At 47.2% G+C, this 25,269-nt stretch overlaps 1 protein-coding gene across 1 annotated transcript; it reads left to right on the top strand.

Annotated features, from left to right (window-relative positions):
• The first annotated feature begins 3,410 nt into the window (after positions 1 to 3,410).
• LOC137381083 (E3 ubiquitin-protein ligase TRIM7-like) lies at positions 3,411 to 23,728 on the top strand. Its single transcript, XM_068053475.1, has 6 exons — positions 3,411 to 3,902; positions 7,580 to 7,675; positions 9,458 to 9,688; positions 14,860 to 14,882; positions 19,314 to 19,447; positions 23,108 to 23,728. The coding sequence occupies exons 1-6, from the start codon at positions 3,411 to 3,413 to the stop codon at positions 23,626 to 23,628; spliced, it is 1,497 nt and encodes a 498-aa protein (XP_067909576.1). The 3' UTR covers positions 23,629 to 23,728.
• The last annotated feature ends 1,541 nt before the right edge of the window (positions 23,729 to 25,269 follow it).

The following is a 25,269-nucleotide window of genomic DNA, read 5'->3' on the forward strand; positions in this document are numbered from 1 at the left end:
GCACCTCTTTGCACTTCACCACTGTTGAGGCTTCTGTCCATCACTGCCTCTCCCTGGTGTTCTGTGCTCTCTTTTCCTGCAAGGAGAAATGGAAGAGAATTACACAGAATTTTCTTTTTATTCATTCATGGGATGTGGGCGTCACTGGCCAGGCCAGCATTTATTGCCCATCCCTAATTGCCCTTGAGAAGGTGGTGGTGAGCTGCCTTCTTAAACCGCTGCAGTCCATTTGGGGTAGGTAGACCCACAGTGCTGTTAGGAAGGGAGTTCCAGGATTTTGTATACAAATTAGAAACAGGCCATTCGGCCCAGCTGGTCTATGCCAGTGTTTATGCTCCACACAAGTCTCATCACACCTACTTCAACTAACGCTGTTAGTATATCCTTGTATTCCTTTCTCCCTTGTGTACTTATATAACTTCCCCTTATACATCTATCTTATTCACCTCAACTATTCCACATTCTAATCACTCTCTGAATAAAGAAGCTTCTCCTGAAGTCCCTATTGGATTTATTAGTGACTATCTTATAATTATAGTCCCTAGTTTTGGATTGTCCCACAAGTGGAAACATCTCCAATATTTCTGGAACCTAAGTGACAATAATGGGGGGATTTTCCAGTGTCCCCTGGTGATGGGAGAAGTTCCTTGTCCCCAGCACGTAAATGGAACATGACCCCGGTGTATTATTGATCAAGATTTATCCTGTTTCTGTAGCGGTATGTTCAATGTTCTTTTTATTGAGAAGCCAAGGTGGTGGACCAAACCCCATGGAAAGAATCACAGAATTGTTACAGCGCAGAAGGAGGCCATTTGGCCCATCGTGACTACACCAGCTCTCCGAAAGAGCAATTCACTTAGTGCCATTCCCCCGCCTTCTCCCCGTAACCCTGCACATTCTTCCTTTTCATATAACTGTCTAATTCCCTTTTGAATGCTTCAATTGAACCTACCTCCACCACACACTCAGGCAGTGCATTCCAGACCTTAAAGAGAAAGAAAAAGAAAGTACTTTATATAACATCCTTCATGCTGTCAGGATGTCCCAAAGCACTTGGCAGTATTTTTGGAGTGTAGTCACTGTTGTAATATAAGAGATGTGGCAGCCAATTTGCACACAGCAAGGTCACACAAACAGCAATGTGATAATGACCAGATAAACTGTTTTTGTAATGTTGGACCAGGATATCCGTGCTCTTCTTCAAAATAGTGCTCTGGGAGTTTTAAACATCCACCTGAGAGAGCAGGTGGTCCTTTGTTTAAATCACATCCAAATGATGGCATCTTCAACAATACAGCATTCCCTCAGTACTGCACGACAAGTGTCAGCCTGGATCATGTGCTCAAATCACTAAGCATGGGACTCAAACCCACAACCATCTGAGCTACAGCTGACTCTCCCCCCAGCACTGCACTGGAAGCATCAAGCCTGGATTTTGTGCTAAAGTCTATCTTCGGTGAACTTGAACCCACAACTTCCTGATTCAAAGTTATGAGTGTCACCCACGAATGAAAGACATCTTTAGAGTTGGAAAGGCAAAGTCAAAATAAATAAGGAAGCCGTCGTTAGGTAACTTGAAGTTTGGCTTTTAAAAGCCTGAAGGTTATAGGGCCGGGGTGTGGGGGGAAGAGAAGATGGACTGAGGTAAAGAGGTCAATAGTTTTGAGTTCCTGAGATGCTACAATGAATCCTGATTTTAACACAGTGAGGATGCAGGGAGGAGGGGAAATGATTATGAGTGTGAGGTGTGGACTCTTTTGAGAGGTCGGATGGCCAAAGTTTGTGGAGGGTCACTCTGAGGGTTGACTGTGACATTGCAATAAGATAAGGGTGAGTGGCGGCTGGTCAGATGAGGGTGTGAGGAGGTACCTCGACAGAGAGGGATGGGTGAGTAATGTGCGGCAGAAGTCCTGGGAAGGCAAAGTGAAGGAGTTTGTACTTGAATGTGCCATGTCACTCACCTTTCCTGCTCTGATCAGGTCATTAAACCTCTTGCGGCACTGTTTCCAGGAGTGAGGCAGCACATTCCTACTGCTGACCTCTGCCACTTCCAGGCATGCCTGCTTGATTTTGATGGCTGTCTGCTTCCTCCTATCCACGGGAAACAGAAACTCCCTGCGAGGGCCCTTACAGCCCACGGTGAAGCATCAGAGAAGCATGATGCTGCCTTACCATGTGCAGCCTCCAGTTCTGCAGGTTGTGGCTTTGTCAAAACAACTCTACAATGCTTCGCCTGATCCTCGCAGAGTACCTTTAAATAATGGAGCTGAAAGAGATTGCTGCAGGTCGTCACCACACCCACTCACTCTCACTCTAATTGATCGGGAAACTCTAGAAATCAGATGCAAATGCAGTGTTTCGGTTAAGAAGACACAGGAAAACACGCTGCTGAAACTTGCGAGTTCCCAACATGCTGCTGGTGTCCTGCACTTCGAGCAAGTTTGAAAGTTAAAATTTAGCCCTATAATTCTATATCAAGCCACAAATGTGGTCACTTACTGAAGATGTGAATCAGATTGGGGATAGAGCAGCCATAGTCTGGGAAATGCAGTAATGGCTTCATTGAGGAACTGTGTCAGGTTAAGTTGGGGAAACGGGGTCACGGGGAGATGAAGGATCAGACTTTGCTGATGGATGCACCTGGTGCCCTGTTTGATAAGTTAGCAGCACAGTTTGGAAACAGCTAACACCTTCCGTCACCAAAACAAAACCATCAAAGTCACAAAATTATACAGCACAGGAGGAAGCCATTCAGCCTATTGTGCCTGTGCTGGCTCTTGGAAAAGGCTACCCAATTAGTTATTAAATCTCACCTTATCCTTCTCTGCTCTAAGGAGAACAATCTCAGTTTCTCCCGTCTCTCCACATAGCTTAAGTCCCTCATCTCTGGTACCATTCTAGTAAATCTCCACTGCACCTTCTCCAAGGCCTTGACATTCTTCCTAAAGTGTAGTGCCCAGAATAGGACATAATACTCCAGCTGAGGCCTAACAAGTGTTTTGTAAACATAAGCAAATAAGCAATATAAGCATAACTTCCTTGCTTTTGTACTCTCTGCCACTGTTCATAAAAACAAGGATCCCATATGCTTTTTTAACAGCCATCTCACCTTTTCCTGCCACCTTCAAAGATTTGTGCAGGTACACCCCTAGGTCTCTCTGTTCCTTCACCCTCTTTAAAATTGTACTGATCCCAGGGAGCCATTGTACACGGACAGGGGAAGCTATGAGATTGTAGTTTGGTTATTCTCCTACTGCAGCTTACAAAGGGTTAATCTCCAGCCAGAGTGAATCTTGAAACTGTAACAACCAATCTTCAGTCCCTCGCAGTCAGTTGTTTGTACGTCGCTGCACTGGACTGCACACTCTCTGCCGTGCTGTGCCAACCCTCTCTGCAAGGTTTCAGTGAGGATGGAGGACACAACTTCAGTCCAGGAGCCGACTTGTATCATGTGCCTCGCCCCATCCCCAGATGCTGAGAAGTTCCCCTGCAACCACAGCCTTTGCTTAAAGTGTAGTGAGTATCTCCGGGCCCAGGGGACAGGCGAGGAAGAGTTGGACTGCCTGAAGTGTGGCAACAAATCTGTCTCCGAGCCCAGCCTGGAACCGAGCCTGGGTCTGCACCACCTGGATGAGCCAAACCAACCGGAGGAGGTTACTGGCATCTCTGCCCCCATTGCCGACCTTCCCTTGTCTGGAGGAGACCCACAAGAGGCCAATGTATGTGACACTCCTGGTGAGGCCGTGACCTATCTAACAGAGGGACAGTGTCCTGAGCATAATGAGGTTCTGGAGTTTTACTGTGAAGATGATGGAGAATGTGTGTGTGGCCCCTGTACAATAACAGGCAAACACAGAACCCACACACTGATCAGCTTGGAGAAGGCAGAGACTCATATTAAGGTGAGTGAGAGGAATCAGAATGGTCCAATCAAGATTTGTTTGGATACAAATAAGACCTGAATGCACCCTGAAATGGGCAACAACCTCAGTCAACAAGAGAAGTGAGAGATAGTACAGAATCATAGACTAGTTACAGCAGAGAAGGAGCCCATTTGGTCTGTCATATCCATGTATTAAACTAAAGGCTTATACAAATGTAAATAACAGTGGAGATCCAAGAGACTGAGTGAGATATAGTAAGTGCTGCAAAAAGGAAATATGAGAAAAGACTTGAAAGGGATGTCGAGGACAACTCTCAAAGTTTTTACTAGTATAGTAAAAGAAAGAGGGAGGCTAAGGGTGACTTGGGCCCCTTAAAGACAAACACAGGTGATAGTAAAATTGAAAACAGGGAAATGGTAGACTTGCTAAACACAAACCCTGTAATTATTCACAATAGGAGCAGAGGATAAAGTGCTGAAAATAGAACTAAATCAAGGGGAGGAATTAACTAGATTTAATGTAAGGTAATGGAGAAAATAATGCATCGATAATTAACAAGAGTTCAGGACCTGATGGTTTGAACCCCAGGATATTAAAAGGAGCAGGTAAGAGACGCAGGAGGCGATGTAAGGAAGAACTTTTATCGCCCAGTGAGTGGTAATGGCCTGGAACTCACTGCCGTGAGGGTGATGGAAGCAGAAACAATGAATGATTTCAAAAGGAAATTGGATAGGCACTTGAGGAAAATAAACTTGGCTACAAGGATAGAGCAGCGGAATGGGACAGATTTGATTGCTCTCCAGAGAGCTGACATGGACTCAATGGACAAGAGAAGTGAGAGATAGTACAGAATCATAGACTAGTTACAGCACAGAAGGAGCCCATTTGGTCTGTCATATCCATGTATTAAACTAAAGGAAGGGGCTTATACAAATGTAAATAACAGTGGAGATCCAAGAGACTGAGTGAGGTATAGTAAGAATGGCCTCCTTCTGTGCCATAACAACTCCATGACTTAAAGTGAGGACATTATTGATGATCTCCCAAACTCTCTTGATTCAGGCATTGTCTCCTTAGACTAGAAAATCACTAATGTTTATTTAATGTCATTATTTAGGAAGGGTTGCAGAGAGAAACTAAGACATTATAGACCTATTAGTCTAATATCAGCTATGGAGATGTTACTAGATTCTGTGATTCGGGACAGAGTGACCGAGCACTCAGACAAGTATTAATTGATTAAGGAGAGTCGGTACAGGGCAAGTCATGCCTAACTAACCCAGCTGAATTTTGTTATGCAGGTAAATAATGTGGTAAATAAGGGAATGTCTATGAATATTATTTATATGGACTTCTAGAAGGCATTCAGTAAGAGACTATTAGCAAAAATGAAAGTGTATGAAATTGGAGGCAACCTTTTGACATGTCTAGGATATTGGTTAGGTGGTAGGAGAAAAAGAGTAGGGATAATGGGCGTGTACTCAAATTGGCAGGATGTGATCACTGGAGTCCCGCAGGGATCTGTACTGGGGCCTCAGCTTTTCACTATATTTATAAATGACTTGGATAAAGGAATAAAGAGCGGTAAATTCAAGTTTGTTGATGAATCTAAGTTAGTAGTGTAGGTGAGGGCAGAAACTTGCAAAGGGCCATTAATAGATTAAATGGGTGAGCAAAACTGTAGCTGATGGAGTTCAATGTTGGGACATAAAACAATTATCAGTATACTTGAGAAGTGCGTCTGGGAATGATACAATTGAAGGATCACAGCAAACGAAGGAACTTTCATAGTGATTATTTAAAAAACCTTTTAAAAATTCTTTTAAACAAAAAAGTGCCAATTCTGTTTTAGCCTTAGCCAAGAGGGTAACCAGCAGTCACTACAGGGCAAATCATTTCTTCAGCACTACTGCTCAACTTGAAGGGGCACGCTCTTTAAAAAAAAAAGAAAAATCACAGTTCACTTTTTTTCCCCAATTTAAAAGAACACCCAGGATAGCGAGAGCTCACTATTGTCGTACAATGGTATGGCACTGGGCAAGATGTGCTTTCACTTTGGACCTAAGATAGATAGATCAGAGTATATTCTAAATGGTGAGAAGTTAGGAACTGTGATTGAGCAGAGAGATTTCAGGGTCCAAATCACTAAAAGCTAGTGGACAAGTACAAAAAATAATTAATGGAAGGTTAGCCTTCATCTCAAGCAGGCTGGAATACAAAGGAGTGAAGGTTATGTGACAGTTATATAAAGCTCTGGTTAGAACCTGTTTCTAGAGTACTGAGTTCAGCACTGCACCTCAAGAAGGAAATATTGGCCTTGGAGGGGAGTGCGGTGCAGCTTCACCAGAATGTTTTTTTTATCCGTTTAGGGGATGTGGGTGTCGCTGGCTAGGCCAGTATGTATTGCCCATCCCTAATTGCCCTTGATTAAATTACAAAGACAGGTTGGCTTGTATTCCCTCAAGTACAGAAGATTAAGGAGTGATATATTGAGGTGTTTAAAATAATTAAGGGATTGAATAGGGTAGCTTGAGAGAAACTATTTCCTCTGGTGGAGTAGACGAGAACAAGGTGACATACCTTAAAATTAGAGCTACCGCAGGACACACATCCATCCCTAAAACCCAAGACAAGAACACACCCCCTCCCATCAACCCTCCCTATCCCAGAACACCCATTCGCCCTGGGTCACCCATCCCTCAACACAGCCTCAATCCACCCCAGCACACCAATCTTCCAACCAAATCCCACAGTCCAGAGTTGGTCTTGTAGGTCTAGGGTGCCCTCTTGTACCTCTCCCAGGTGACCATTACCATTAAAGGTGAGCCTTAAATGTGAGTGTCATTGGAATATTTTGCCACAGAAGATACAACGCAACTGGGCCCAACCCTCTCCTCACACTATGGCCACACGCATATATATTGTTCAAGAACAATGGAAATCCTGGGTTCTATTTCACTTCCTACTCCCCAGGCACTGAGGCTAACTGTGGCACCCCCAGTGTTGCCTTGGTTGACACCACCTCAAGAATCGAGCCTAGAAGTTTCCTGTATGGCTCAGCTACTTACTGAAAATCTCGCCAACCCATCAGATAGACAGAAGCAAGTAGTTGGGCTGTTGCATGATGGCTGCAGCAATCCCTTAGCTGTTGTTTCTAACTCGGAAGGTTGTGGGGTCAAGTCCCACTCTAGAGACTTGAGAATGGAATCTAGGTTGATGTTTCCATTGGAGTGCTGCACTGTCAGAAATGCTGTCTCTTAAGTGAAATGTTAAACTGAGTTTCTGTCTAGCCTCTCGGATGGATGTAAACAGTCCTGAGGCTTATTGCAAGAGCATCTTCTAGTGACCTGGATAATATTTATCCCCCAACCAATATCACCAAAACAGAATAGCTGGTCATTTATCTCATAGTTTGTGGAATCTTGTGTTTAAACTGGCTGCTGCATTTCCTATATTATGATTACACTTCAAAAAGTGTTTCATTGTCTGCAAAGTACTTTGGGATATCCTAAAGTCATGAAAGGTGCTATAAATATGCGTTTTGTTTTCTTCTTCACTGAGAATAAATAGTTCTGTTCAGTGACCAGAGGCAGACAGTATAGTCCCTGAACTATCGTCTACTGCACTCCCTGGAATGCCTTTTAATTCATGCTGCAAATTAATTTTTCTTTGAATTATTTAAACTGTCTTAATAGGAAAAATTGAAAAAAGAAGTTGAGAATCTCCGGATAATTCAGCAGGATTGCCATTTCAAAAACCAAGACTTGACGATATCAAAATCAGAAATAAAGGTAGAGTGTGCATACTGGCGCAGGGTTTAAGAAGGGACTTCTCTTGAGCTAGATGTTTGACATGGGAACGAGCTGCTTACTTAAACTGACATGATAGGATTTGAAGGGTTTCTGTGACCTGGAGCTCCCATGGGTAGCACACCTTGGAATATAGCAGCCTGGGGGTTTTCCAATGGGGATTTGCCTGCTATGCATGTTGTCAATTGTCGCTTGCAATCCTGTAGAAATGGACAGCTCACTCTATTTGTTTAGCTGGCTGTATTGACGACTTCAGCTGTCTCTTCATTATCAAGCCCTGGGGTTTCCATCTCTCCCCTCTTCTTCCTATTCCCTCCTACCTTCTATTTGCATACTCTGCAGGACTGCTGCGCTTTTCCATCTCTGTCCTCTTTCCCATCCCCTGACTTCCTTCACCCCATCACTGGTGGCCGTTACTATGTCTGTCTAAGCTGTCAGCCCTGGATTTCCCTCCTTAAACCTTTCTGCCTCAGCCTCACTTTCTCTTCCTTTAAGATGCTCCTCAAAACCTCCCTCTTTGGTCATGGTTTTGGGCGCCTATCTTAATGTCTCCTGCTTTGATTTGCTGTCAGTTTTGGTCTGATTACCACATTGTAAAGCAACTTGGCATATTTTACTATTTTAAAGGCACTGCATAAATGCAAGTTGTTGTTGATGGCTTAATGCTCATATCTGTTACTTGACTGCGGTTATCTTTTATACCAATTCACCCTTTACATATATAAAACATATAAAATATACACTCCCCTTCCCCTTATTGTAATGATCTTCCTGATGTTTTAGTTCTGAAGAATGGCCCTCACTCCAAATGTCAATTGTGCCACACTCTCTGCAGACACCAACTGACCAACTGTGTGTTTCCGGTGCTTTCTATTCCTTGAGTAATTTGTTGAGGGACTTGTTCTTTTCTATCCACCTACTTGTTTTGACCACCTCCAGGCACTTACCCATTGTCTCTCGAGATAATGAGGCCAAAGAGAAACTTGTTTTAACAAAGGGTACAATAGTGTAATGGTTAATGTTACTCAACTAAGAACCCAGGGTTCAAATCCCACCATGGCTAGTTTGAGAATTTGAAATTACTTAGAAAACAAAATCTGGAAATAAAAAGCTGGCATCAGTAAAAGTGACCATAACTCTGTTGGATTGGCATAAAAAAAACTCAACTGATTCATGAATGCCTCTTTATAGAAGGAAATCTGCTGTCCTTACTCAGTCTGGGCCTGTATAGAACTGCATGGTTGACTCTTAACTGCTCTCTGAAGAGACCAGTGGTTCAAGATGAAGGCCCACCCACCACCTTCTCAGGGGCAACTGGGGAGGAGCGATACATGCCTGCCTTGCAGCGATGCCCACTTCCCAAGAATGAATGAATGTTCTGTAATGTGTCCACCTCAGTGAGATCACTCCAGTTGTCAATAAAAGTTTCTTCCAATGACACTCATTTGAATCCTGTGCCCAGTTGAGATAGAGGGGGAGAGAGAAACTGTGGAGAAAGGCAAATGTGAGATATTGAAGAGAATCCATGCGAGCCAGGCAGATTCATAATGCAAAGTCTGGTCTTCACCCATTATCATTCGCTCACCTCAGCGAGCACAATATTCGCATAACTTTAAAGGAAAATTAGTATAAGGCTGTGAAGATTCAAATGTGTTTCATCAAGCAGTGACTCCCACTTGACATGAAGCTGATGGTCCAGTAAAGTGTCTGTTGTCCACAGGGTAACCAATCAGTCTGTAACAAGAATGTGGTTTGGAATTTCAGACACAAATCGATCAGCTGAAAGGAAACCTATCAAAGAAGTTCTCCGAGTGGAGGAAGAGCCTGGAAGAAGATGAAGACTATGCCCTGAAAATGATTGAAGAGGAGGGGCTCAAGGTGTTGACACAGAGTGTCAGATGTTCTGATGAGTTGACCAAGAGAATGAATCAGATTAAACTGATAGATGATGAAACCCAGAATCTGGTACATATGGATCCTCTCCTGTTTATCCAGGTACACTTTCAGCAAACAACAGATTAACTGCTGGTGATCTGCTGCCTCCATTTTAAAATTCTTAAAATCCCTGTGTTCCAATCCCTCCATTGCCGTATCCCTCCCTATCTCTGTAACCTCCTCCAGCCCTACAACACTCCAAGATATCTACACTCCTCCAATTCTGGCCTCTTGTGCATTTTCAATTTCCATCCTTATTGGCAGCTATGCCTTCAGTTGGCTAGGCCCGAAGCTTTGGAATTCATTCCTTAAACATCTCTGCCTCTCCACTTCTCTCTCTTGTTCTAATATGTCCTTATGTAGGAAGAATGAGAGGCAATATAAACAAAATAAACAATTTTAAAGGGGGTGCGGGAACAGAGAGACCTGGGGGTGTTTAGACACAAATCTTTGAAGGTGGCAGGACAAGTTTTTAAAAAAGGATACGGGATCCTTAGCTTTATTAATAGAGGCATAGAGTACAAAAGCAAGAAAGTTATGGTAAACCTTTATTGTGTCCAGTTCAAAGCATCACACTTTAGAAAGGATGTGAAAGCCTTAGAGAGGATGCAAAGGAGCTTTATTAGAATAGTACGAAGGATGATGGAATTCAGTTATGTGGGGAGATTAGGGAACCTGGGATTGTTCTCCTTAGCGCAGAGTTTAAGAGGAAATTTGATAGCGTTGTTCAAAATCATGCAGGGTTTTGATAGAGTAAATAAGGAGAAAGTTTCCAGTGGCAGAAGGGTCGGTAACCAGACAGTACAGCTTTAAGGTAATCAGCAATAGAACCTGAGGAGATATCCCCAGGTCCTATACAACTATTTAAAAAATTACACAGCCAGTTATTATGATCAGGAAACTGCCTGAAATGGCAGTGGAGATAGATTCAATAATAATTTTCAAAATTGGATAAATACCTGAAGGAGAAAATTTTGTAGGGCTATGGAGAAAGGGTAGGGGGTGTAGGATTAATAAATGGCTGATTCAAAGGGCTGGCACAGAAATGATGGGCCAGATGGCCTCTTTCTGTGCTGTATCATTCTCTAACTCTTTGGCTCAATGTCAAATTTTGTTTGATAAAACTCCTGTGAAGTGTCTTTGGAGATTTTACTGCATTAAAGGCGCTATGTGTAAATGTAAGTTGTTGTTGCATGAGGCCTTTCTTTGAGGTTGGTCATTGTTAGAGCGTTGCCAAAAGACCGCAATTGTTGACAACGCGATCGGTAGGTGGCGCTGTTTTGGCACATGCGCAGATGCAGCATGTGCCACGAAAACGCCATAGCCAGCGACTGTTGCAGCTGCCAGGACCAAAGATGGCGCTATTCAAAAAATCACAGAGATGAAACCTAACAAACACGTGGCAGAATACAATGGCCGGAGTGAGAGAGTGGAGCGGGCCGGGGAGATCAGCGCGGGGGCCGGGGAGATCAGCGCGGGGGCCGGGAAAGGCAGCACGGGGGCCGGGGAGATCAGCGCGGGGGCCGGGAAAGGCAGCACGGGGGCCGTGGAGAGCAGCGCGGGGGCCGGGGAGATCAGCGCGGGGGCCGGGAAAGGCAGCACGGGGGCCGGGGAGATCAGCGCGAGGGCCGGGAAAGGCAGCACGGGGGCCGTGGAGAGCAGCGCGGGGGCCGGGGAGAGCAGCGCGGGGGCCGGGGAGAGCAGCGCGGGGAGACCAGCGGTAGCGGTGCCGGGGAGGAGGGGGGGAGAAAGAGGGAGAGGGAGGGGGGGAGGGAGAGGGAGGGGGGGAGAAAGAGGGAGAGGGAGGGGGGGAGAAAGAGGGAGAGGGAGGGGGGGAGAAAGAGGGAGAGGGAGGGGGGGAGAAAGAGGGAGGGGGGGAGGGAGAGGGGGTGAAAGAGGGAGAGGGAGGGGTAAGGAAGGGGGAGGGGGAGAGCTGGGGGGAGAGGGAGGAAGGGGAGAGAGTGGGGGGGGGAGCAGCGGAACGGAAGAGGAGTGCAGCAAAAGACTTACTGGCCAGTCCCTGGACCCGGTGACACAAAGGTCTTCGCACGCTCGCTCCCCGCGGCTCTCTACGGCCTCTCGCTTCCGGCCCTCTCCATTCAGCCGTTCCCTCCAGCTGCGGATGCGCAATCCAGTTGCTTTCTCCCCTACCCAGTTGCTTTCTCTAAATCTCCTCAGTACTTCAGGCATTGCAACTGTTTGGTCCCTGCATTTTGCATGCTCCCTCTCCCCACCCCTCCCCGCACTCCCCACCCCTCCCCCTCTTCAAACACCCCTCCCTATGCCCCCCCCCCCCCACCATAGTTGAATATCTGAAGTGCAGTTGCAAAGTCGGGGAAATAGCATGCAAAACAAAACCTCAACAATTCTGGGTTTAATTATTGAAAAGTTTTATTAAGTTCATTAAGTATCTGAGGAACTGCTGTGCATGGATACATGAGTGTTGTGTCCAGCATTCCCGTTAGACAGACAGGCCGATTCTCTGCTATGCACAGCTGAAGAGATTGTTCCTGGAGAGCCTTGTGGTGAATAAAAGCTTGGCTCTCTATTCCACTACTGTATTGTCCATGTGAAGAAGGCAAAGTCACAAGAGTCTGAGCTCAATCTATTCTTGGTGAATGTTCCCCAAGTGCATCCCAATGTTCATTCCCAATTCATCCATAAATGCAATGTTCCTTTTCACATCGTGATGAGCTCCGCAGCATGATCCAGTTGCCTTCGTTGCTTGAATGCTGACCGTAAGTCTCGAGGATTGTTTTCTCGACGGCATGTTTTACATGAAAACAAGAAAAGCAAATCAGAGTCAGAGCTTGCCTCCCTCCATCCACTGAAATTACTGTTGCGCACACCTTTTTAAGTTCTGCAGTGAAGGCACCAATTGATAACGTCGCCAATGAAGCACTTATTACCCACCTCAGATGCAGGAATCATCACATCCTTGCGTCCTCTCCCGCACTGCCTCCTTTGCTTGAATGCCGTCCTTAAGTGTCAAGGATTGTTTTCTCAAGGGCACGTTTTACATGAAAGAAAATAAGGAAAGAACATCAGTGTCAGAGCTTCCCTCCCTCCAATGAAATTACTGTTGAGCATGCTTTGTGTTCTGCGGTTAAGGCATGTACTGATAACACCGCCAATGAATCACTTAGTACCCACCTCAGCTGCAGGAGGCAGGATGATGTTACTGCCCCTATCTCGTGATGGTTCAATGCTGCTCTCAGGGAAAACATAAATGATGTGAGGGTGCTGGAAAAGAAGCACATTTCTTTTGGGCTATGAACATAAAGCTGGCCATTTAGCCCAGCAGTTCCCTGCCAGTGGTTATGTTACTCGTGCGTCTTTCCATCCATTCCCATTTAATCCTGCCTACTACTATCACCAGTTGTGTTCACAGCAAGAGCATTCACATTTCTGCTACCACTGGACACGGCATGCTTGTTTCTTTTAGTGCTCAGTCTCTTCTTGCTGAATGTTCCCCAAGTGCTTGACCCCTTTGGACGCCCTCTCTGCTTGACAGGCAGCAACTGGCAATTGCGGAGTCTCACAAGGCTCTGCATGGTTGTTTCAACGTCGGATGGGGTAACAGGTGGCTGTGTGTCCATGAGCACTGCCCTGATGGGTGTAGGAGCAGGTAACTGTGTGTCCATGTGCACTGCCCTGATGGGTGTAGGAGCAGGTGACTGTGTGTCCATGTGCACTGCCCTGATGGGTGTAGGAGCAGGTGACTGTGTGTCCATGTGCACTGCCCTGATGGGTGTAGGAGCAGGTAACTGTGTGTCCATGTGCACTGCCCTGATGGGTGTAGGAGCAGGTGACTGTGTAACTGAGCAGCAAGGAGAGGGTACCGCAGGTAGGGGAAGTGGAGATTTGAACAGGTAGGCATATGTATGGTCCATCAGATCATTAGGCCAGGGGGTGAGACGCTCAGGATCCAGGGTTTGTGACACGTGACTGATGTCCAGCGCGCGGCCACCTCCATCCGAAGGTGCTTCCGGGCAATTGTTGGGCATAGTAAATGGCTCCATCTCATCAGCCAGTCCTTGCTGCCAGCGGAGAGTCTGTTGCCGCAGCCAGTCCAGTCTCCTCATGAATGCTGCCGTTCCACTCTGCAGAACGGCCTGTTGCAGCTGGTACAATTGATCTGAAAGCAAGCGGTATTTTTCATTGTGGCTGAGGGGCCTTGGCTGTTCCTCTGTAATCACAATGGCAGCAGCCATGCCTGTCGTCGTTGGTGTCTAAGATGCACGCCAGCGACAATTGGGGGTGAGCCTGTCCAAAGGCAGACCCAGATGCCTCTGCACAACAACAGCACGTTTGCAGGGCAACAAAGTCTGAATGAAGAAGATGCAGCTGCAGGTAACCTGGCCATCATGTATCTGCAGTGTGTACTGTTTGGCGCCAGAAATCACAGTCACTGTGCCTTCATCCTGCTACCTGCAGTGGCGCAGACAATGGAAATGTTTTCAGAGCAACTCACAACAAGGGCTGGAGAACATGCGGTGGCCCAGACAATGGAAATGTTTTCAGAGCAACTCACAACAGGGACTGGAGAACATGCGGTGGCCCAGACAATGGAAATGTTTTCAGAGCAACTTACAAAGGCAGAGCAACTTACCTTGGAACAATCTCCTGTGTCAAATAAAAATGAAGCAAGTCTCCAAAACGAATAAATAATTCAGATAAGATGCCCGACGAAACCTCCGCTCCTTCCACTTTCAAAAAGTCGCGCCGAAGCTTTGACGCATGCGCAGAGGCCAAACTGGCGCGTCAGGAGGAAGACGAAATAACGCGATGACGTCATCTGCGCATGCGCACAACCTTACCGGCAGGTTGGCCCGCAGCGCATGCGCAGAGATGAATAGACTGTGTGCGCATGCGCGTACCGCGTCCTTTGCGCATGCGCAAATCAGTCCTGGGGAGTCGGACCGCAGCGCATGCGCAAGGGGCATGACACCGTCTGCGCATGTGCGCAACGCGGCGCATCCTGATGACGTTATCCGATGAAGTAGCGTTGTCATGAATTACTTTGTTGCCAAAATCACCCAGCATTGCTGCTGTGGCCCCACACCTGACCCAGGTGCACTGGTGCCATCTCATGCTTGACGATTGGGTCCCTGTAACTCGCACTGATGCAATATACTCTCTAATATCAGAGTAACTTTGTTTTAGTTCATCATGTGTTCATCTGTTCATTCAATGCTCTAACCTGCCCTCTCTTTCTGTTTCCCCAACAGAAATCTAACCAGACCTTTTCTAAGTAAGTTTCATTCAGTTATACAGTAAATAACTGCTGCTGTTCAGGAACTTGTGTCTTTGTCTGTCTGAAGGGTTATTAAAGTTAGCAAAACATTTTGTCTCTATAATTCAATTTTCAGACAGGTTCAACTCTGACCCAGCTCCTCCAATGGCTAAGATGTGTAAGTCAGCACATTATTGAGCATAAAAAGGTCATCAGCACCAGATCCCATATACAGGCACTGGCCCCAGATCCCATATACAAGCACTGGCCCCAGATCCCATATACAGGCACTGGCCCCAGATCCCATATACAAGCACTGGCTCCAGATCCCATATACAGGCACTGGCCCCAGATCCCATATACAAGCACTGGCCCCAGATCCCATATACAGGCACTGGCCCCAGATCCCATATACAAGCACTGGCCCCAGATCCCATATACAAGCACTTGCCTCAGATCCCATATACATGCACTGGCCAAGATCCCATATACAGACACTGGCCCCAGATCCCATATACAGACACTGGCCCCAGATCCCATATACAAGCACTGGCCCCAGATCCCATATACATGCCCTGGCCAAGATCCCATATACAGACACTGGCCCCAGATCCCATATACAGGCACTGGCCCCAGATCCCATATACAGAGACTGGCCCCAGATCCCATATACAAGCACTGGCCCCAGATCCCATATACAAGCACTGGCCCCAGATCCCATATACAAGCACTGGCCCCAGATCCCATATACATGCCCTGGCCAAGATCCCATACACAGACACTGGCCCCAGATCCCATATACAAGCACTGGCCTCAGATCCCATATACAGGCACTGGCCCCAGATCCCATATACAAGCACTGGCCCCAGATCCCATATACAGGCACTGGCCTCAGATCCTATATAAAGCCTCAGATCATATATGCAGACATCAACTCCAGATCCTATATACAGTCACCAGCTCAGATCCTATATACAGGTGCCAGCCCACGATCCTATATGCAGGAGTCAGCCTCAGATCCTATATATAGCCAACAGCCCCAGATCCTATATACAGCCACCAGCCCCAGATCCTATATACAGTCGTCAGTCCTAGATCACCACCACCTCCAAGTTCCCCTCCAAGTCACACACCATCCTGACTTGGAACTATATCGCCGTTCCTTCACTGTCGCTGCGTCAAAATCCTGTAACTCCCTTCCTAACAGCACTGTGGGTATACCTACCCCAAATGGACTTCAGCCGTTCAAGAAGGCAGCTCACCACCACCTTCTCAAGGGCAATTAGGGATGGGCAATAAATGCTGGCCTGGCCAGCGACGCCCGCATCCCATGAATGAATTAAAAAAAAGTCGTCAGCCTCAGATCCTATATGCAGTCGTCAGTCCCAGATCTTATATACAGTCGTCAGTCCCAGATCCTATACACAGGTGTCAGCCCCAGATCTTATATACAGTCGTCAGTCCCAGATCCTATACACAGGTGTCAGCCCCAGATCTTATATACAGTCGTCAGTCCCAGATTCTATACACAGGTGTCAGCCCCAGATCCTATACACAGCCAACAGCCCCAGATCCTTTCCACAGCCAACAGCCCGCGATCCTATACACAGGTGTCAGCCCCAGATCCTATGTACAGGCATCAGTCCCAGATCCTATACACAGCCAACAACCACAGATCCTATATACAGGTGTCAGTCCCAGATCCTATACACAGCCAACAACCACAGATCCTATATAGAGGTGTCAGTCCCAGATCCTATACACAGCCAACAACCACAGATCCTATATACAGGCGTCAACTCCAGATCCTATATACAGGCGTCAGCCCCAGGTCCTATATACAGGCGTCAGCCCCAGGTCCTATACACAGCCAACAGCCACAGATCCTATACACAGGCGTGAGACCCAGATCCTATACACAGCCAACAGCCCCAGATCCTATATACAGGCGTCAGCCCCAAATCCTATACAGAGCCAACAGCCCCAGATCCTATATACAGGCGTCAGCCCCAGATCCTATACACAGGCGTCAGCCCCAGATCCTATACACAGCCAACAGCCCCAGATCCTATATACAGGCGTCAGACCCAGATCCTATACACAGGCGTCAGCCCCAGGTCCTATATACAGGCGTCAGCCTCAGATCCTATACACAGCCAACAGCCCCAGATCCTATACACAGGCATGAGACCCAGATCCTATACACAGCCAACAGCCCCAGATCCTATGTACAGGCGTCAGCCCCAAATCCTATACAGAGCCAACATCCCAGATCCTATATACAGGCGTCAGACCCAGATCCTATATACAGGCGTCAGCCTCAGATCCTATATACAGGCGTCAGACCCAGATCCTATACACAGGCGTCAGCCCCAGATCCTTTACACAGCCAACAGCCCCAGGTCCTATATACAGGCATCAACTCCAGATCCTATTCACAGGCGTCAGCCTCAGATTCTATACACAGCCAACAGCCCCAGATCCTATATACAGGCGTCAGACCCAGATCCTATATACAGGCGTCAGCCTCAGATCCTATACACAGGCGTCAGCCCCAGATCCTTTACACAGCCAACAGCCCCAGATCCTATATACAGGCGTCAGACCCAGATCCTATACACAGCCAACAGCCCCAGGTCCTATATACAGGCATCAACTCCAGATCCTATTCACAGGCGTCAGCCTCAGATTCTATACACAGCCAACAGCCCCAGATCCTATACACAGGCATCAGCCCCAGATCCTATACACAGCCAACAGCCCCAGATCCTATATACAGGCAACAGCCCCAGATCCTATACACAGGCGCCAGCCTCAGATCCTCTCCACAGGCGTCAGCCCCAGATCCTATACACAGCCAACAGCCCCAGATCCTATACACAGGCGTCAGTCTCAGATCCTATACACAGGCGTCAGCCCCAGATCCTATACACAGCCAACAGTCCCAGATCCTATACACAGGCATCAGCCCCAGATCCTATACACAGCCAACAGCCCCAGATCCTATATACAGGCATCAGACCCAGATCCTATACACAGGCATCAGCCCCAGACCCTATACACAGCCAACAGCCCCAGGTCCTATATACAGGCGTCAACTCCAGATCCTATTCACAGGCGTCAGCCTCAGATCCTATAGCCAACAGCCCCAGATCCTATATACAGGCGTCAGCCCCAGATCCTATACACAGCCACCAGCCCCAGATCCTATATACAGGCGTCAGACCCGGATCCTATATACAGGCGTCAGCCCCAGATCCTATACACAGCCAACAGCCCCAGATCCTATATACAGGCGTCAGCCCCAGATCCTATATACAGCCACCAGCCCCAGATCCTATATACAGGCGTCAGCCCCAGATCCTATATACAGGCGTCAGACCCAGATCCTATACACAGCCAACAGCCCCAGGTCCTATATACAGGCATCAACTCCAGATCCTATTCACAGGCGTCAGCCTCAGATTCTATACACAGCCAACAGCCCCAGATCCTATACACAGGCATCAGCCCCAGATCCTATACACAGCCAACAGCCCCAGATCCTATATACAGGCAACAGCCCCAGATCCTATACACAGGCGCCAGCCTCAGATCCTCTCCACAGGCGTCAGCCCCAGATCCTATACACAGCCAACAGCCCCAGATCCTATACACAGGCGTCAGTCTCAGATCCTATACACAGGCGTCAGCCCCAGATCCTATACACAGCCAACAGTCCCAGATCCTATACACAGGCATCAGCCCCAGATCCTATACACAGCCAACAGCCCCAGATCCTATATACAGGCATCAGACCCAGATCCTATACACAGGCATCAGCCCCAGACCCTATACACAGCCAACAGCCCCAGGTCCTATATACAGGCGTCAACTCCAGATCCTATTCACAGGCGTCAGCCTCAGATCCTATAGCCAACAGCCCCAGATCCTATATACAGGCGTCAGCCCCAGATCCTATACACAGCCACCAGCCCCAGATCCTATATACAGGCGTCAGACCCGGATCCTATATACAGGCGTCAGCCCCAGATCCTATACACAGCCAACAGCCCCAGATCCTATATACAGGCGTCAGCCCCAGATCCTATATACAGCCACCAGCCCCAGATCCTATATACAGGCGTCAGCCCCAGATCTATGTATGAATGCCAATACACTATTGAAAAATTATTCTACGAGTTGTTAAGTTCTGGAATGCACTGCCTGAGAGGTTGGTGGAAACATATATTCAATAGTAACTTTAAAAAGGGAATTGGATAAATACTTGAAAGGAGAAAGGTTGCAGGGCAATGGGAAGAGCACAGGGAAGTGGGATTGTTGGGTAGCTCTCTGAAAAGGTTTACGACTGAGTGTCAGCGTGAGAATTACTGGTGGGATAACGAAACATTAACCCTTGGATTGCTGATCTGAAATGTTGAAAGGAATGTGTTTCCTCTTTCATTGCAGAGTTGCTGAGAATCAGAGGGAACCACACATAGATGTTCCAAAGCTCATTCTGAATCTGTACAACGCACCTGAACTTATCAAGAATCGGATGAATAATTCTTACATCTACCAGTCAGCCATTTTGGGAACCACAAGTAAGAGCTGCTTTTCTAAATACGAAAGGCTCCAATTCCCTTCCACTACTCCGGGAGGCCTAACCGCCCCAATTTCGTCTCTGACCAAGTTTACGGAGGTCCGGCGGGGGGGCGGGGAGTGAGAAGCGGCCCGCCCGCCCGCCCGAGGCCAATCAAGACCCTTAAGTGACCACTTAATGGCCACTTAAGGGCCCTCGCCTGCCTCCACGGGTATTTTACCCGTGGCAAGCGGGCGTGCCGGGAATGTGAAAGGCCACCCAGCTATAGCTGCTGGCTTTCTGCACCCCGGGGGTGGGAGCCTGGCAATCAGGCACAGGGTGCCCGTTTGAGGGCCGCTCCTGCCTCCCAACCCAACCCCGAGATCCAAACGCCCCCTCTCCCCCAAACGACCACCCTAGCCTCACCAGGACACGACCGATTCCCCTGGTGCGGCAACCCAAACTTACCTTCAGTCCCGGCTCCTTGGTATCCTCCTCGGCTGGCTGGGCTGCAGTCCCAGCAGTGGCCACCGCTCCCGGTGGCACTGCTGAGACTAAGAGCTGCCGGCCCGCTGATTGGCCAGCAGCTCACTGAAGCGGGACCTCCTCCCTCAAGTGGGTGGAAGTCCCGCCTCGGGCCAATTAAACCCTGGGGATCCATAAAATACAGGACGGATCCCCAGGCTGGGCGGAAGCGGGCTCAGCACCGACATTTACGTCGGAGTCCAGCTCCCGTCCGCCCACTGTAAAATTCCGGCCATAGACAGACACCAACAAACGCACATGGACAGAGAGATTATAGATAAAAATACAGATGCAGAGATATCGATACAAACACTGAGATTCCTGGGTCAGTTTTTTTTAATATAGAATATATAGCAGAGAAACAGGCCATTCAGCGCAATTAGTCTGTGTTTGTACTCCATGAGTCTCCTCCCATTCCATCTACCTCATCTCAGCCTTCTCTCATATCTTTCTATTCCCCTTTTCTCACATTTACTCATCTAGTTTCCTTTTGGAAGCATCTAAGCTATTTGTCTCAATCACTTCTTGTAGTAGCAAATTCCACATTCGAACAGCTCTCTAAATAAAGATGTTTCTCCTCATTTCCCAGTTGGATTTATTAGTAAGTACTTCTTATATGTCTTCTTTAGATTCAGTTTTCCCTTTAGTTCTTTATTCATCCATCGTGCCCATAATTGGCTCGCTTGTTTTTGGCTTTCAGTGGAATACATTTCTCTTGAACTCTATTGAATAGATTTTTCAAGATGCCCCACAGTTTTTCTGTCTCTGTTTGTCAAGACTTTCTCCCAGTTTACCTTCTTTAGTTTTATCTTCATTTCTTCATATTTTTCTCTTTTCCAAACTTTTACCTTTATCTTTGTCCAATTTATTTCTCTTGACCCTAATCTTGAACCGTTACTATATCGTGATCACTACTACTAAAATGCACCCCTGTTGGACTTACTTCTCCAAACTGTTCTGGTTTGTTACCCATTACAAGATCCAGCAATGATTCTTTTCCTGTTGGACTGAGTGAGAAAGGGCTCCTATATACTCTGTTTTCATCTATCTCTACTTCTTCCTGCCAGATATTATGGCATATTGAAATCTTCCATGATTATTACTCTATGCCTGCTATGCACCTTGTAGATTTTCCTACATATTTCTCGCTCCAATTCCCTTCCACTACTTTGCAGAATTTTCCCACACTTTTTATACGTATATAAAGAGCAAGAGGGTAACTGGGGAAAGGGTTGGCCCACTCAAGGACAGAGAAGGGAATCTATGTGTGGAGCCAGAGGAAATGGGCGAGGTACTAAATGAGTACTTTGCATCAGTATTCACCAAAGAGAAGGACTTGGTGGATGATGAGCCGAGGGAAGGGAGTGTAGATAGTCTCAGTCATCTCATTATCAAAGAGGAGGAGGTGTTGGGTGTCTTGCAAAGCATTAAAGTAGATAAGGCCTGATGGGATCTACCCCAGAATACTGAGGGAGGCAAGGGAAGAATTGCTGGGGCCTTGACAGAAATCGTTGCATCCTCATTGGCTACAGGTGAGGTCCCAGAGGACTGGAGAATAGCCAATGTTGTTCCTTTGTTTAAGAAGGGTAGCAAGGATAATCCAGGAAATTATAGGCTGCTGAGCCTTACATCAGTGGTAGGGAAATTACTGGAGAGGATTCTTCAGGCCAGGATTTACTCCCATTTGGAAACAAACAAACTTATTAGCGAGAGGCAGCATGGTTTTGTGAAGGGGAGGTCATGTCTCACTAATTTGATTGAGTTTTTTGAGGAAGTTGCAAAGATGATTGATGAAGGAAGGGCAGTGGATGTTATCTATATGGACTTCAGTAAAGCCGTTGACAAGGTCCCTCATGGCAGACTGGTACAAAAGGTGAAGTCACATGGGATCAGAGGTGAGCTGGCAAGATGGATACAGAACTGGCTCGGTCACAGAAGACAGAGGGTAGCAGTGGAAGGGTGCTTTTCAGAATGGAGGGATGTGACTAGTGGTGTTCCGCAGGGATCAGTGCTGGGACCTTTGCTGTTTGTAGTACATATAAATGATTTGCAGGAAAATGTAGCTGGTCTGATTAGTAAGTTTGCGGACGACACAAAGGTTGGTGGAGTTGCGGATAGTGATGAGGATTGTCAGAGGATACAGCAGGATATAGATCGGTTGGAGACTTGGGCGGAGAAAAGGCAGATGGAGGTTAATCCGGACAAATGTGAGGTAATGCATTTTTGAAGGTCTAATGCAGGTGGGAAGTATACAGTAAATGGCAGAACCCTTAGGAGTATTGACAGGCAGAGAGATCTGGGAGTACAGGACTACAAGTCACTGAAAGTGGCAACGCAGGTGGATAAGGTAGTCAAGAAGGCATATGGCATGCTTGCCTTCATCGGTCGGGGCATAGAGTATAAAAATTGGCAAGTCATGCTGCAGCTGTACAGAACTTTAGTTAGGCCACACTTAGAATATTGTGTGCAATTCTGGTCACCACACTACCAGAAGGACGTGGAGGCTTTGGAGAGGGTACAGAAGAAGTTTACCAGGATGTTGCCTGGTCTGGAGGGCATTAGCTTTGAGGAGAAGTTGGATAAACTCAGATTGTTTTCACTGGAACGACGGAGGTGGAGGGGCGACATGATAGAGGTTTACAAAGTTATGAGCGGCATGGACAGAGTGGATAGTCAGAAGCTTTTTCCTAGGGTGGAAGAGTCAGTTACTAGGGGACATAGGTTTAAGGTGCGAGGGACAAAGTTTAGAGGGGATGTGCGAGGCAAATTTTTTTACACAGAGGGTGGTGAGTGCCTGGAACTTGTTGCCGGGGGAGGTGGTGGAAGTAGGTACGATAGCGACGTATAAGAGGCATCTTGAAAAATACATAAATAGGATGGGAATAGAGGGATACGGACCTCAAAAGTGCAGAAGGTTTTAGTTTAGGCATGCATCATGATCAGCGCAGGCTTGGAAGGCTGAATGGCCTGTTCCTGTGCTGTACTGTTCTTTGTTCTTTGTTCCCAATATTACACTGCGTCTGTCAGGTGGGAAGAGAGAGGAGATAAGTGAGCTAGACTGACCTTATATTGCAAATACTGATGGCCTTTACCGTTGAGCTACCCATGGGTGAGACGAATGTAACAGCTCCTGACCGCTTATGTCTCCCTCCCCTAGATCAGTGGTCGATACTGACTCTGGACCCAGACTCAGCCTACTGGCTCCTGAACGTTTCCGATGATGAGAAGACAGTGATGTTCGGCTACATGGGAGAGAACTCCTGGCACAACTCCAAAATGTTTGAGAACATGCACCAGATCCTATGCTCACAGAGTTTCACCGCTGGCTGCCACTCCTGGGATGTGAAGACTGGTGGCGTTGCCTGGGGGGTGGGTGTCGCCTACGGGACCATAGACCGGGGGGGGCTGGAGTCTTACTTCACCAACAGCACTAAATCGTGGTGTTTATATTTCTACCGAGGTTTTCTGACAGCCTGTCAGAAGAACCAGCAGACTTACTTACTGGAGTACCCAGCCATTAGCAGAATGCGCATCCAGCTGGATTACGAGGCTGGGACTGTGTCCTTTTACCAGGTCAGTGAGCGTCAGCGACACTTACACACGTTTAAAACCACCTTCTCCGAGCCAGTGTTTCCAGCCTTTTCTTGTTCGGGCAATTCCTCCATAAAACTATGTTAAATAAGATATGAAATGATAGGCCCCAGCAGTAATTTTAACCCAACTCACCAGGCGAGGGAACGGCTGGAGTATCGTTTTCACACTCCACCCAATATTGCTGAGTGTTTATTTCAATACAATGGAGCAACGTGCGAACTCAGCATCGCACCCGATCCCATCAGTTTCTTGACAGGTGAGTTAGATTCAAATTGCCCCAAAATAATCTCACTGACTGTTTTGACCTCTGACCAACACATAACCCTGGCGCCAATCAAATTTCAATGACTTTTGACCTCTGACCCACGCATATCCTTGGCAACAGTAAAATCTTGGTGACTATTTCGACAACTCATATTTATATACACTTTTAATGTAATGAAATGTCCCAAGGCACTTCACAGAAGCATTATCAAACAAAATCAGACACTGAGCCACCCACACGAGGTGATATTAGGGTAGATGGCCAAAGAGGTAGGTTTTAAGGTGCATCTTAAAGGAGGAAAGGGAGGTAGAGAGGTGGAGAGGGCCTAGACAGCTGAAGGTGCGGTCGCCAATAGTGGACCGATTAAAATTGGAGACACTCAAGAGGCCAGAATTAGAGGAGCACAGATATCTCGGAGGGTTGTGGGACTGGAATAGTCACGTCTAGAGGTAACAAAGGTATGAATGAATGACCTCTGACTGACATGTTTTACTGGCAACAGTCACCATTTGATTGTTTGACCTCTGAATCACACATATCCCTGGTGAAGGTCAAACCTAATGAAATGGGGCAGGGGGAACGTCCACCTTCCTCTCCTCCTGCCCTGGGTTGATCAGGGTTCGGCAGTGAGGAGCAAACGCAGCAGACCAAGGGTGGTTCCTAAAGGAAGATTTGAGAGGTGGAAGGTGGAGGGAGGGGGTCTCTCATGACTATGCTCGCCACCTTGTCCAGCTTTCCCGTACTCATAGTGAGTGGACAATCCAACAGGCCCAGGACAATTTGCCCCCCATAATGGCAGTAAGGTGGCACCATCCTGTCAGAAACATTTACAAATGCCCAGGTGATTCTGGAGATCCAACACCAGAAGGAGAAAACGATTTAGAAACTTTTAATGGGCTTTTGCTGTGGGTTTCTGTAGGGAGTAATGGACTGTCACAGGAGAAGCACCAAGACTGAGTAAGCTACACATTTTCAAGTGCATTTGTACCTTTGCTCCCAGTTGACAGTGGGGTCAATGTTGACTTGTGGTGATCAATTAGCAGAGCGCTCTGACCGACTGCCTGTTTTAGCAGTGCGGTGTTGGGGCCCCCACGGTTTTGAGGCCCTTCCTGCAGTTTGGGCCTCCCTGTGATTTTAGGACCCAACCTCATTTAGATCTAGCAGGAGAGCTGCAGCCTGTCAAACAGTCAAGCTCATGGAGGATGGGGGGCGGGGGGGTTCCAGGGGCATCAGCAGCCCAGATTATGTTGTAAAGGCGCTATATAAATGCAGATTGTTGTTAAAGGATAGCTGCAGTAGGGAGCAGAAGCAGGTAAACAAATTAATGAAGATGTTAAAACACTGCTTCCCGGGATCCTTACCTCACAGGCTAAAGACAATCACAGGGAAACAGCAGTAGCCACCTAAAGAAAGAGAGACTTGCATTTGTAAAGCGTCTTTCATGACTTTAAGATGTCCCA

This window comes from Heterodontus francisci, chromosome 2 (assembly GCF_036365525.1).
Source record: "Heterodontus francisci isolate sHetFra1 chromosome 2, sHetFra1.hap1, whole genome shotgun sequence".
In the NCBI taxonomy this organism is placed as follows: Eukaryota; Metazoa; Chordata; class Chondrichthyes; order Heterodontiformes; family Heterodontidae; genus Heterodontus; species Heterodontus francisci.

What these genes read in the sequence shown, in the direction of transcription:
- LOC137381083 (XM_068053475.1), top strand. Translation starts at nt 3,411, where the DNA reads ATGGAGGACACAACTTCAGTCCAGGAGCCGACTTGTATCATGTGCCTC. An exon ending in TATCAAAATCAGAAATAAAG is followed by an intron (nt 7,676 to 9,457) that starts GTAGAGTGTGCA and finishes TTGGAATTTCAG; the next exon opens with ACACAAATCGATCAGCTGAA. An exon ending in ATCCTCTCCTGTTTATCCAG is followed by an intron (nt 9,689 to 14,859) that starts GTACACTTTCAG and finishes TTTCCCCAACAG; the next exon opens with AAATCTAACCAGACCTTTTC.